The 12,847-nt window shown below is 40.5% G+C and overlaps 1 protein-coding gene across 1 annotated transcript; it reads right to left on the bottom strand.

Annotated features, from left to right (window-relative positions):
• hacd1 (3-hydroxyacyl-CoA dehydratase 1) lies at positions 1-11,805 on the bottom strand. Its single transcript, XM_069667453.1, has 7 exons — positions 11,687-11,805; positions 7,185-7,302; positions 7,087-7,105; positions 6,888-6,976; positions 6,389-6,510; positions 3,167-3,345; positions 1-1,375 (listed from the first exon to the last, which is right to left on the bottom strand). Exons 1-7 carry the CDS (start codon positions 11,803-11,805, stop codon positions 1,293-1,295), a joined length of 729 nt encoding a protein of 242 aa, XP_069523554.1. The 3' UTR covers positions 1-1,292.
• Between the last annotated feature and the right edge of the window lie 1,042 nt (positions 11,806-12,847).

Below are 12,847 nucleotides of genomic sequence, written 5' to 3'. Positions count from 1 at the left end.
GCACAAAAAGGTATTTTCACATTTCTATTGTTTTTTTTTTTCTTGAATGAAAAATGACTCTTCCAGTGATTTGACATTGACTTATTATTTTCCTCTTCTCTAACCCAGATTATAAGCAAGAAAGTTAATATTCTAGATAACCATGGGATATGCAGTTCATTGACTTAACATTTCCTCTCAATCATTTCACATCCTGTTTTCCTGCTGTAGATCAACTTCAATCACAGTCACTACTTCAGCTGCACAGAAGATTGAAAGGATCTCACGATAGCACCTTTAGTAGGAGGGAATCTAACTACCTGTTTATCAACACGGACATGAGAGTCTTTATGTTCAAAAACAGACACAACAGCGACTGAAGACTGTGAGCGCTCATAAATATTTGAATTAACTATAGAAAAAGCGACTAGTTTTAGTCTCGATTTAGTTTAAGATGCACTCTTGTAAATTAATTTGACACAGTAAACATCAAAGCAACATGAAAGAATGCAGGAGAAGAGCCAGGCAGACAAAACGTTAAGTTCGAGCTGTGCTCGCGCTCAGTGAAACAGTCTGTGAATAAATTATCTTTAAGAAATATTCTTATTATTAGCCGCTCATTTCACATTGCATCATTTACACATAAGGTAAAACAAACATACACAAATGAAGCAGCATATTGTCTCGATGTTGATTTATTGTTGAGGTATGATTGAACTATGAGTATTTATCTAATGGAACCTTGTTGTTTATTACAGGCGCACTATGTCTGTATGAAATCACTGTGGTGGAATACACTTAAAAAATAATGCCAATTGGGTCTATGTGGGGGATGAAGTGGGGACACAACTTACAATCTTCCTGCATATTTTATTTCACATTTCCCTGGAAGCCTCTGATTTTCTCCCTCAGACAGGTGGGTGCAGTGTTGTGGCAGAAGGCACAAGGTGCAGTAAGGCTGGTGGGTGAATAAAGGACTCAGGATCTCTTTGTGGTGAGACGCAACGTCAAGCTTCTGTCTCAAGCTCCAGCAACACTGGGAGTGTAAACATGTTTCCAATATTACAACCCAGATAGGAATCAGTCCTAAAAATACTTATTTTTTTAAGTACTGATGAACTCCTTTCTTCCATGTTATCACAAGTGATACAGCTCTTGCCAGACAGGTTTTCATCTGCACGGCTTCTCCGGTCCAGTGCAACAAAGAATGTAACAGCTGACGGTGCTAAGGACAAGGTGGAGATGATGTGGTGGGGGGTTGAGGGTGATGTGGAGGCGGCTGGCTCAAACGAAGGCATGAGGTGGTGGCTTTTCTAGTCGTCCTTCTCCACTATGACCTCCCCGAGAAGCACCCTTCTCCTCTGCCGAAGCATGTGGAAGTAGAGCTGAGGAAACACTGTGGGAAAAGAAAATGTTTTTAAGTATATGATCGTTTTCTTATGAGCTTAAACAGACTTCGCTGTTAATAATTCATCCTGTTAAAGACATTTTAAGGCCTCAGAAAATTTTAAATATAAGGTCAAATTCATGACTCCCCCATCTCCCCAACGCTGATACAAAAATCTTGATTAAAAAAGATAAAATAAAAACCAGACGAAAATTTAGAGGTGCAAAAAAGCAGGGTTTTTTTCACCTTTAGCTAAGCAGCAACCTCTTGGGCTGAAATATAAAGCTTATATGAGGCGCAGTTTCACAAGTGACCACTCGAGGCTGGCTCCAAAAGCGAGTCAATCCCCATTTGGCCCCATGTTAAAACGCACAACTTTACAGCTGAATAAAACACGTTTACAGCCGGGTGCGAAAATGTTTTTAATCTCTCTATTTTTAATATAACTCATCCTTTTAAATGAATGACTTAAAGTTACTTAACTTTACTAAAAGTTAAAGTTATTCATGATTGCGTTATAGCTGTCTAAGCTAATTCAGTCACCGAATTTAACCTATATTTCTTGTGTTGGGGCCTTTTGTAAATACTATCTATATGACTCACTGTGCGGTTAAATGTACTGACAGGTCATAAAAGAAGCTTTTTTGGTGAGTGAAATTCTAATATTTCATTTATATGTTGACACCAATTAGCAGGTGTTGGTGACTGTGCTTACTGTACTTTGCTTGTTAGCTTGTTTTTGTCATATGATGATATATTTGTGCCAGTTTGTGAGTTAGAATCAGGATTGTTGTTGGCTTTTCTTCCAGAGAGGACTGCAGGCCGTAGTGATGAGAAGTAGGGATAGACCGATTATCGGCCGGGCCGATTATCGGCGCTGATAATCTGCATTTTGACGCATATCGGCATCGGCCTTTTTTTTTTTTTAATCCGACAGCCGATAAGAGATCAATTTAAAACTGGGTTATTTTGGCTCTGATGCATATGTTTAAAGGCATTTAAACAAAGTTAAGTGTTGGAGAAATTATTCAAAATTTGACGCCAATATTTTCACTTTTACTGCAAATGAATATCGGCTTCAAATATCGGTTATCGGCCTCCTTGACTACTAATAATCGGTATCGGTATCGGCCCTGAAAAAACCATATCGGTCTATCTCTAATGAGAAGTCCCATAATATTTAAGTTACAAGGTTGGTTTAGTTCAACCGGTGCTTTCGCCCACCTGAGATGTGTGCACAAGCTCCTTTTTTTGTTTAAAGAACTCCTGTCAGCTACCATTCTGTGAGAAACATGATGGTTAGCTAGCTAAGTATCCTCTTCAGGGTCACGGGGGTGGGGTGGATGTTGGTGTGTCACCAGTTTAGCACAGGGCTGACACATGGAGACAGACAGCCATTCACGCTTACACCTACGGGCAATTTGGAGTCATCAATTAACCACTTGTCTATGGACTCACATGCATGGGGAGAACATGCAGACTCCACACAGCCACCGGCCCTTTTCGTCCGAGCCAGAACTCGAACTTGTGCTAACCACTGCAGCACGTGCAGCACTTAGTCCTCCACTTCTCTTAAAAATACGGTCACTTCTGGCTCCGAAATTAGACACAGCCATTTTGAAATGATCAAACGGGACTTTGAAGCCTTAATTTCTACATTAGAACTGTCTGCTTCTACTTCTTACATACAGCCTATGATTTGGACATAGACCAAACCCCCTCCTCTATATCTTTTGATCAAAATCTTAAACTCTCTATCCTGATATAATAAGTGCAGTGAGGGCAACTATTGCTCCTTACGTGGGATGTAGGACAGCATGACGATGATGAGGCAGTAGTAGTAGTCGAACGACACGTTATACATGTTGGGGAGTCTCATGGAGTACATTCCAGATCTGCGTACAAACGGCAGAGCAGCGTAAATGGTCATCAGTTCTCCGACAACTCCCAGGGGGTACAAGACGATGAAGAGGTTGTATCTGCGAAGGAAAAGATGAAGGAGGTTTTAACACTGAGTAATGTGGCTGACAGATAAACAAAGTCACACACCTTCTGCAACAAACACTCCTGCAGATATTAAAACACTCGCATGCTTAGATGACAAAACACAGTAAAAACAATCTACCCTCAAATGCATCTTTCATGGACGAGTCCGACAATCAATGCATGTTGTTTAAAACCTCAAGTGATCAGCTGAGAGCCTTCCTAAAGCACACAATGCATTTCTCGATTTGCATGTTTGCGTAAAATACCTTCTTCTTGGTTTTGTTGTTGTTATATTTTATTATTTATGTTTTTGAGAGAGAGGACAATGGATGGTGTCAGAAACAGGTGAGGAGAGAGTGGGGATGACACGCAGCGAAGCGCAAAGCGTGGGAGTCGAACCCTCATCGAGGACTATGGCCTCAGTGTTGTGGCGCATTTCAGTGCAACAAGGTGCAGTAAGGCTGGTGGGTGAATAAAGGACTCAGGATCTCTTTGTGGTGAGACGCAACGTCAAGCTTCTGTCTCAAGCTCCAGCAACACTGGGAGTGTAAACATGTTTCCAATATTACAACCCAGATAGGAATCAGTCCTAAAAATACTTATTTTTTTAAGTACTGATGAACTCCTTTCTTCCATGTTATCACAAGTGATACAGCTCTTGCCAGACAGGTTTTCATCTGCACGGCTTTTCCGGTCCAGTGCAACAAAGAATGTAACAGCCGACGGTGCTAAGGACAAGGTGGAGATGATGTGGGGGGGGGGTTGAGGGTGATGTGGAGGCGGCTGGCTCAAACGAAGGCATGAGGTGGTGGCTTTTCTAGTCGTCCTTCTCCACTATGACCTCCCCAAGAAGCACCCTTCTCCTCTGCCGAAGCATGTGGAAGTAGGCTGTGGCCTCTGTACATGGGACGTGCACGTTCAAGTGATAATATTGAAGATTTTCATTTAAATAAATGTCTGTTAAGTCACTATCTAGCCTGTGATAGCCTGAAAATATGGCTGAAAATATCACAAGCGGTGCCCAGTTAGTGACGCGTTTTCCATCACTCAGCAGTGATTGGTCTTCCAGAGAGGGTAGGCGAAGCTAAGCGGGTGCTTTTCCAGTCTCTGCAAGTGTTGCGAGTAAACAGTAATCTACTATGGCTGAACAAACAAAGAAAAGATCGATGATGACAGATACGACTTCAACAATAAGTGAAAATCCAAAGAAAAAGGAACAAACTCGACGCTCAGATGAAGCAAACAGCCTGAAAAGGAAAGTGACCGTCAGCGAGGAAACTCAAGAGTTACAACCGAAGCCAACCGTGGACGTCACACATGCAACACTGTCTGGATATCTGGGAAGTGCGCTCCCGCAATTACCGTTTATCGCCACAGGTGCCGCCAAAGAGAACGAAACTGAGATCTTCGAGATTACAACTTAAACCGCTGAGCGACACTGGCACCACTTTGTTTTCTAACAGCATCAATCATAAATTCCACGCCTGTCAGAAGCCAAAAGTCAACCAGAATATCGGATTGTCTCCACCAGGATGTTGGAAAAAGCAAAGTCATTCCATTCATCGGGAAGCCAAGAAAAGAAAGAGTTAAGATAACGTAGAATGAGATCAAAGCCAATTAAAATATCTACTTTTAAGTACCTCTATGCTTCTACTTTAAACTTGTTTACATTGGATGTTGAGCAAATGTCCATCAAGAAGGATCTGACCTGATGATGGGTGCTGACTAAATCTTGGATCCGTGAAGAAAAAGCATTCGCTTTGTCTCTCAACTTGGACAGGGACAAAGAGTCTTCTTTGTGTTTATAGTTTGGTAAATTGATCTGGAGCCACATCAAAGTTTAGCCACAAATGTTGTAATGAAGACATGAAATTATTCACAACCTGTCATCCTCTTGGCTTTCTCCTCCAACTTCCTGTCACTTCACATCATTGTGAGAAGGCCTGCCTCCCTTTGTGTCACCACACGGCCTTTCTAGTACGATACATGCCATGACTCAGGGCTACAGAGATCCTGCATTTAGTCGAGACCACAGCAAAGGCTCGGGGGAGCGTCCCAGCGGATGTGAGAGAAAACATTCCATGACCAAAACAGATGGTCTTAAAAACGGGAGCAGCTGAACATGAGCCCCTCTCCTGGGGGCCTGGCGTCTCCTCCATGCTTGAAGGAAGACGTGAAGGGTTGGGGGAGGGAGGGAAGAAGCACTCAATACACCAGAATCAACATTCAACCAAAAGAGTAATTAGCACAAAGCTAAATGATGCGCTGAGATAGTGGAAAAATTAATATTGGTCGACTTGCATCTGCAACCCAGAGACGAAACAATATCTCCCCTTTAAATGAGCTGATGTAACATGTGAACCTGACTACTCTGAAGCAGGATAGCTGCTCTGTACGAGGGCTGTAAGATGCCAAGCCTGTGTGTTGGACAGCTATCAATGTGTACAGCTGACGTTCCTCCCAACGACTCCTATTTCAGCACAGAGACACGCAGGGCCAGACCGCCACGTCACAAGTACTCTTCATGCAGACGCAGGCGAGCGTTATGTCACTCTGGAGCTGAGAAACATGTCGATGGTCATCACATTTCACTGATAACTTTCATGTTTTCTGTGCGGATAAAAACAATATTTTTTTTATTGCTAACCTTGTTATTTTGCACGTGTTAGCTATTGTAGCAACATGCTATTTTCTAGAAGATTAATTGAATAATGCAAAGTCAGCCTTTTGTTCTGTATTATCATTATCGTCAGTGCACAATGTTAGCAGTTAGTTCGCCCACCATCGACAGAGAACGGCTAACGAGGTGCTAATCAATAAACACACACATGCTTCTCCTCTCTGTGTGAGCCAGGCGATACTTAATACACACACACGGCTGCACCGCTTCCTGACGTAAAGCCGCTCTCGGTCGGCGAGGGGGGAAGCATGCCGGAGGTGAAGTCGCACAGGTCACAGCAAACATGCTCAGACACAATGTCCGACGCGGTAATGACGATTCAAACTCATCCCCGACAAGCGTTGCGGCATCTCCACCTGGCCCATTTGATGAAGTACGGCAGGTGGTGGAGCAGGTTGAATGTGTAGTAGGAATATCTGGTAATCTCTGTCATCGTCCACACAACCAGGAATAGGATTACGCTCTCTTCATTCTGGATCTTCATTTGAGTTGGAAAGGAGGAGTCAGAGCTGATAAGTGCTTCTTTTAAGAGGTATCATTTGTGTGCAATTCAATTCAACTGTAAAAGCAATCGTAGTTCTTAAGGATTTTATGCAATAGATGCTAGAATAGATGCTATACATTTGTCCCAGGAAACCCAATTATAATCTCTGTATTGTTATTAATATATACACTGTACATGTGAAAGTGTAAATACTGACATAAACTTGCGATAAAAATAATATTTCTGTGCATTTTCTCACAGACACGGTGAAAGAAACTATCTGAAAAATGTATGTGAAAAATTTTGCGACTCGCACAGCTTATTGTAACCCTGCAGAGGCAGCAGAGTCTGCGTTGTGCTGTGATACTCACCGGTCTGATGCTGTTGGTAATGAACCAAACCATGAAAATCCGTGAACACACTTGAACCCCGGTTACAATCACAGAAGTCCTCACGATTCCTGCAGAACACCAGGAGATTGGAAGAACATTTTAAAGCAAGTTTAACGGCTGCAGAGGTGCAAATTAGTTTGCATTTAAACATGAGCCATGAACAAAAATCATCACATACCGATGGCACAATGCCCCACCTGTAAGACAAGACGCATAAAAAGTTCATTTCTGTCATCCAAACAAACTTGTCAGTTGAAATGATGAATTATTTCTTACCTCAACTAAAGCAAAGGTCTGGAAAAACTTGAGTGTCCTTGCTATACTTCTGTACAGACCCTTGTGTGTGCCTTTCTGGATGTAGAAGCGCATCATTGCCATGGCCAAAACCATCCACCTGCAGAATAAAGGAAACAACATTATAATGACAATATATTGATTTAATGATATAATAACATTAGAAGAATTATAACACACAATGCAATTTAGTGAGCAGATAATGAGGTTATATGATGATGGTTCAATACTAGGGATGCACGATATTAGATTTTTTGCCGATATCCGATATGCCAATATTTTACAACTCATTTAGCCGATTACCGATACCGATATTTTTTCCCGCACACCTAATTGCAGAGATCATCAACTCTCTTCTGTGTTGGAATTAGCGTACAGTATAAATGTGATTCTCTTGTCACATTTGTTACAACGGTCGGGGTGACGGGTCTTGAGATGGTTAATCAAGTTTGTAGTGTTGAAAGACTTTGCCTTGGCTCCTCCTCGCATCACCGAAGCTGAGCAGTCATCGCAAATAGCAGTTTTGCTATCTATTTCGGACACTTTGAAAAACTTCCACACCACGGACATTTTGGCTTCTAACTCTCTCATGCTGCAGGTAGACACACGTGACGTCATCACGCTGCGCCGCACGGGTCTTCTTCGCGCCGGGGACATTGCGCCGAGGTCGGGCATTTAATCAAATATGCAGACGGCCATTATTTTATCGGTTAATTATATCGGCGTGTTGGCTAATATCCGATAGTTCATTTTTAAGCCGATATCGGCCGATAACGTGCCGATAATATCCTGCATCCCTATTCAATACTAATCATTACACACAATATAATACTGGTATAATTATAATAAGTTAATGACAATAATATTAGAACATTATATCAACCATCAAATACAATATATAATATATGTGTCTTTGACTTCATATTTTGACAATGCAAATGCTTATGTATTTGAAACCGCTGTAACTTGTTACAGCTCTATAGAGATGCAACGATAGCCATATTGATATCAGAGATCTGATGTGTCGTTCACACTGAACCAACATATTAACCCACTAAACAAGTCAAACAAAGGTATTGGATCGCTGCTCGGTACGAGTATCAGGAAGAGGTCGGTGCATCTCTAATAGAGATCTTTGATCCAACAAACCTAGATGAGATTCCCACACTGTAGTCGGGAGGCTAAAGAACGGTAGAAACCAGATATTTTGTGCAGTACTCTGCTCTTCTGTTGTAACATAAACACCAACTGAAGACATTTTGATGTGCACAGAAAATCCGACTGCTCCTGCACTTCCTCAAACTGATCATCAACCTCAGCTGCAGGTTATGTGACATTATTTACTGATGACGGCTGATTTGATAAAACATGTTGAATAGGTTGACAGAACATGAGTCAAAGTTTGAGAAGGGGAGAAACACAGACAGGATGTTTCATTACCTTTATCAAATGAGCGAGTACACAGAAAATGTGCAGTTGGAACATAAAGAGCCCACAATGCTGCAAAGTTTAATCTGACTATTTTAAGTGCTACTTAGAAAAGTTTTACATTTTAACAGTCCAACATTTATGGTTTCTTTTTTTGCATCTTTGCATTAAATTCATATTTTAGCCGTTCCATGTATCCAAACTGTTCTGTAATTATCTCGCCAATCTCTACAGCTTTCCTTCATGGCTACATGTCAGAAATGGATGACTACCAGAGGATCATAGTAACCGTTTGACTATTAACCATACACTGTGACAACAGTAAATGTGAATGAAGTAAACAATGGCCAATTTCTGACAAACACCAAGGCAGAAGTCTGTCAATGTAAAGACAACTCCTGGGATGCTGACTTCTCCTGAGCGCTCGTCGGTGTACACACACATACACCATGTGACATACAACCAAAATACAACCCAATGTTAAATTAAGAAATACATTAAACAAACTCTCATGTCACCAATCTCTTCACGCTGACTCAGCAACACACAAAACGGAAACCGAATAGGATACGCGTTTATGTCGACTACAGCCATGAAAGATTATCTCACAGAGCGGCTGACAGGATCAATGGTATTAACAACTTAGTGGGTAAGAAGCTGGATTAGATATCAGGCTCCTACTTATGATTATATCATTAATCTGCTACATATTTTCTCCACTGATTGTTTGGATCTTAAAATTACTACAAAATAGTAAAAAGGCGCGTATGTTTTGGAGTCCTGGGTGCCATCTACAATCCGACAAACAGATCAAACTTTTTTTAAAGCATAAATAAAACTCTCAAAACCCAAAATATGATTGTATTGTGTAGCATGTGATTTGTCACTTCAGTTGCTGATAGTACGATAATAATAATCTAATGTCTGCTACAGCAACAGGAAGTAAAAAGAAACACCTGTTTTCTTGCACAGTGCTGGTTAATGATGGTTAAATAAAAGTCATGTTAAAGTACTGTTTGCTTCAATTAGTCCAGAGTGCAACTTTATACTTGTATTCTGCTACAGCCAGAGGAAAATATAGTTAACTCCCTTTTCACTCATCTGTACAAACTAGTTATTAACAAATTGCTGTGTATTTGCGCTAAAAAGGCACATAATTAGTTAAGAAAATACAATTTCTTAAAGATTTCACACCATCTGGTGTAGTTGGGCCCCACTTTTGTCTCCAATGTGTCGGTAAGTTAAGGATGGGACTTTCCCCCTCTTAACGTTTCTGATGGTTTTACGTGAATAACTATTCAAGAATGAGAGAAAAAGACAAAATATTAAGTCCAGTGGTTCCAAACCTTTGAGTCTGACCTCTTCAAAGGGTCTCAAAATTGACCTGAGTGGTGCCGAGATGTTTGCTGTACTACTTCCTGTATAGAGAACTTTAGATTCGTTCCACTGTCACATAGCTGCACACTGATTATCTAATAATTTAATATGTGCTTTCAAGAACAAGTACTTTTAATTCTGACATTTTCAGAACATTTTGATAATACTTACTTAACTTTACTAATGTATGTTTTTGAATGAATCACTTTTGATTACTTTTATACATTTTATGTTGTTAGTCTTCTAAGTACTTCCATCTCCACCGGGTGTGATTAGCGTGCCGAACTGAAGGTGCCTTTAGTGATTATTTCTTCACTGAGCAGTGGTGGAATGAAACACAAGTAATTAACAGTACTTTACAGACTTATTTGTACTCAGATATTTCCAGGTTATGCAAATTTGTACTTTAAGTGGAGGCAAATAATACTTGACTAAATGTATTTGATAACTGTCATCTGACTGTTAGCTTGATAAAACTAAATGTAATGAACAAACATATTAGGATGTATTATAGATTATCATTAGACATTATTGATCCCTGGATGAAACTCAAGTTACCCAAACCTGTAGCTAAAGGGATGAAATTTACTCCACCATTAAAAGATGCAATATCGAAGCAATATCCACATTAATGCATCAATAATTATAATTCAATTTAATTATGTTACAGGCCTTTCTGCATCATGGGTACTTTAATGCATACCTAATGTAATACTTTGGAACATATCTCTGCATTTTTATCACCTCATCCACACCGTGCAATTACTTCTCATGTGCAATTATCCATTATGCAAGAATATTTCACCTAACTTATCCACAACCATATCACCATGATACACACCATGTGTATGGTATAACTTAGCCATCCAAAATAAGTGAAAGGTGTACATAGTGTATATATTTATTAATAATATTATTATTGTATCTATTTATGTTTTACCCTGTCCTTTCCTTTGAGCTGTTGTAACAATTGAATTTCCCCCAATGGGGGATCAATCAAGTCTATCCAAAGCTCACATACTTACTAAGTAGTAATGTATACATGACACTCACTCTTACTCGTTACAGACTACTTTTACACTGAGGTACTGTTAACAGTAAAGCCTATGTGTAGTAGCCTACTTCCACCAATGCTGAAGTGACAGGTGAAGACAAAGTATTGATTCCAATCTCTTCTTCTTGCCAGTTTAGCTAATAAACAAAGTCGTCTGATAATGACGCGCTCGGTTTGCATTTCACAAATATTATGTTGTTGTTCAAAAATCTGCCCATTGAGCATTTCAGTGTCCTGAGCTCCAGTGTCAGCGCACTCCGGCTATACTTATCACTGCAACTGTCGGTAGCACTGTGGGCCTTGACGCTGACACCGTGCAGTCAGCCCTATTTGGACACGGCTGCAGCGCCAGCCTGTCACTTTCACCAAACGCCATTCATTCATTTTACAACACTTACATGAATAGCGTTAGCCTCTAGTTTTGTTTCTACTATTTTACTCTTCACTCAAGTTTTTCCCCACTCAAGTTAGCCGCTAAATTGAGCGAGCTGAACAGGCACTTTCGACTTGACACACAGACACACAGTCCTATAAACAGCAACACACGCTTACAGTTTTTTAGGGAGCGGCTAACTTATGGGCTTTTCTTATTAATAGGCAACCCGGGCAGGAATTACGCACGTACCCGGCGGTCATGGCGATGTTGTAGAAAGTGAGCCATGCGGTAGCGAGGGCGCTTTTCGTTCTCTTCTTGTTGTTGTTTTCCTTCTCCTCAACCGTGCCGTCCTCCTCGCTGGACGCCATGGTACCGGGGGCAGGGTGGGGAAGTCAGGAAAGGAGCTGACAGCTGGGGCTGGCAGGGAGGGGAGCAGCAGGGTCATCCATCCATCTTACCGCCCACGGTTCCCCCTCTCTCGCGGGACTAGTGCTGCAACAAGTGCGTGGCCTGCCGGTGGGTTAGAGAGTGTTTTTTATCAAGTCTCTTGTTAAGCAGCTTGTGATGGACACTTTGTATCACACCAATGCCAGTTTTACAATAGAGACACAATTTTCACCTCCAAGCCAAGACATGAGTATTTCTCGATAACAAGTACGCCTACCCCTGATACCAGTTAGATAAAAATAAATATATATTTCATAATGATATTTACTCACTACCAACCCTGAATGGTAAGATATGATTGCTATCATTGTTGTAAAGCCTGCTTCAGCACACGAAGGACTGAAGCAGGACGCGTGATGACTTCAGGAATCTTAATCTAGTAAGAATGCTGAGCTAACGTTAGCGGCAGCTCAGCTTCCAAAAAACTTTGGAGGACCTAAACTATATAACATGTAGTTTCTTTTTTGTGTTTTTAACAGTTTTTATTATATTAACTTAAAAAAAATACAGCCTTAAAATGTGTGATTGCTAAACATGTATTGCTGACATTTTGCTAGCCAATACCTGATAACCTAAAAAGGATGCCGTATTTTACACAGTGTCAAAAGCATTTCCGATTCTAGTATTGGTAAGGGAACATCTGTAATTATTACTATAACACTGTTTGATTGAGATTTTTGAATACAAAGCATATTATAAAATATGAAATTTTGCTTTAGATTAAATTCCTTAGAATTATAAGTAGGCCACAAGTAATGATCCAATTTTGGTGACCTTCAAATGTGTGCAGTTGACAATTAAGTAGGTGATTTGTAATTTTTTTTACGGAAAGGTAGGGCCAATTGGAGCAATTCCCCAAACCCAAACATTTAACTACCAAAAACAAAATAAATGTCAGATAAAGGGGCAATGAGTCAGGTGGACCAGACTGTCTTACTCTATTAAACATCCCTTGTATTAATT

Source organism: Semicossyphus pulcher, unplaced genomic scaffold (assembly GCF_022749685.1).
Source record: "Semicossyphus pulcher isolate SPU_LCO1_2020_fin unplaced genomic scaffold, fSemPul1.0.p SCAF_18, whole genome shotgun sequence".
In the NCBI taxonomy this organism is placed as follows: domain Eukaryota; kingdom Metazoa; phylum Chordata; class Actinopteri; order Labriformes; family Labridae; genus Semicossyphus; species Semicossyphus pulcher.
This window is presented reverse-complemented; position numbering and strand designations above follow the sequence as displayed.

Excerpts from the sequence above, each read along its gene's own strand:
- hacd1 (XM_069667453.1), bottom strand. The coding sequence starts at position 11,805 with ATGGCGTCCAGCGAGGAGGACGGCACGGTTGAGGAGAAGGAAAACAAC. Across the intron at positions 7,303-11,686 it reads AACATCGCCATGACCGCCGG|GTGGATGGTTTTGGCCATGG; the intron begins GTACGTGCGTAA and ends TTTATTCTGCAG. Across the intron at positions 6,511-6,887 it reads TTACCAACAGCATCAGACCG|ATCCAGAATGAAGAGAGCGT; the intron begins GTGAGTATCACA and ends ACTCAAATGAAG.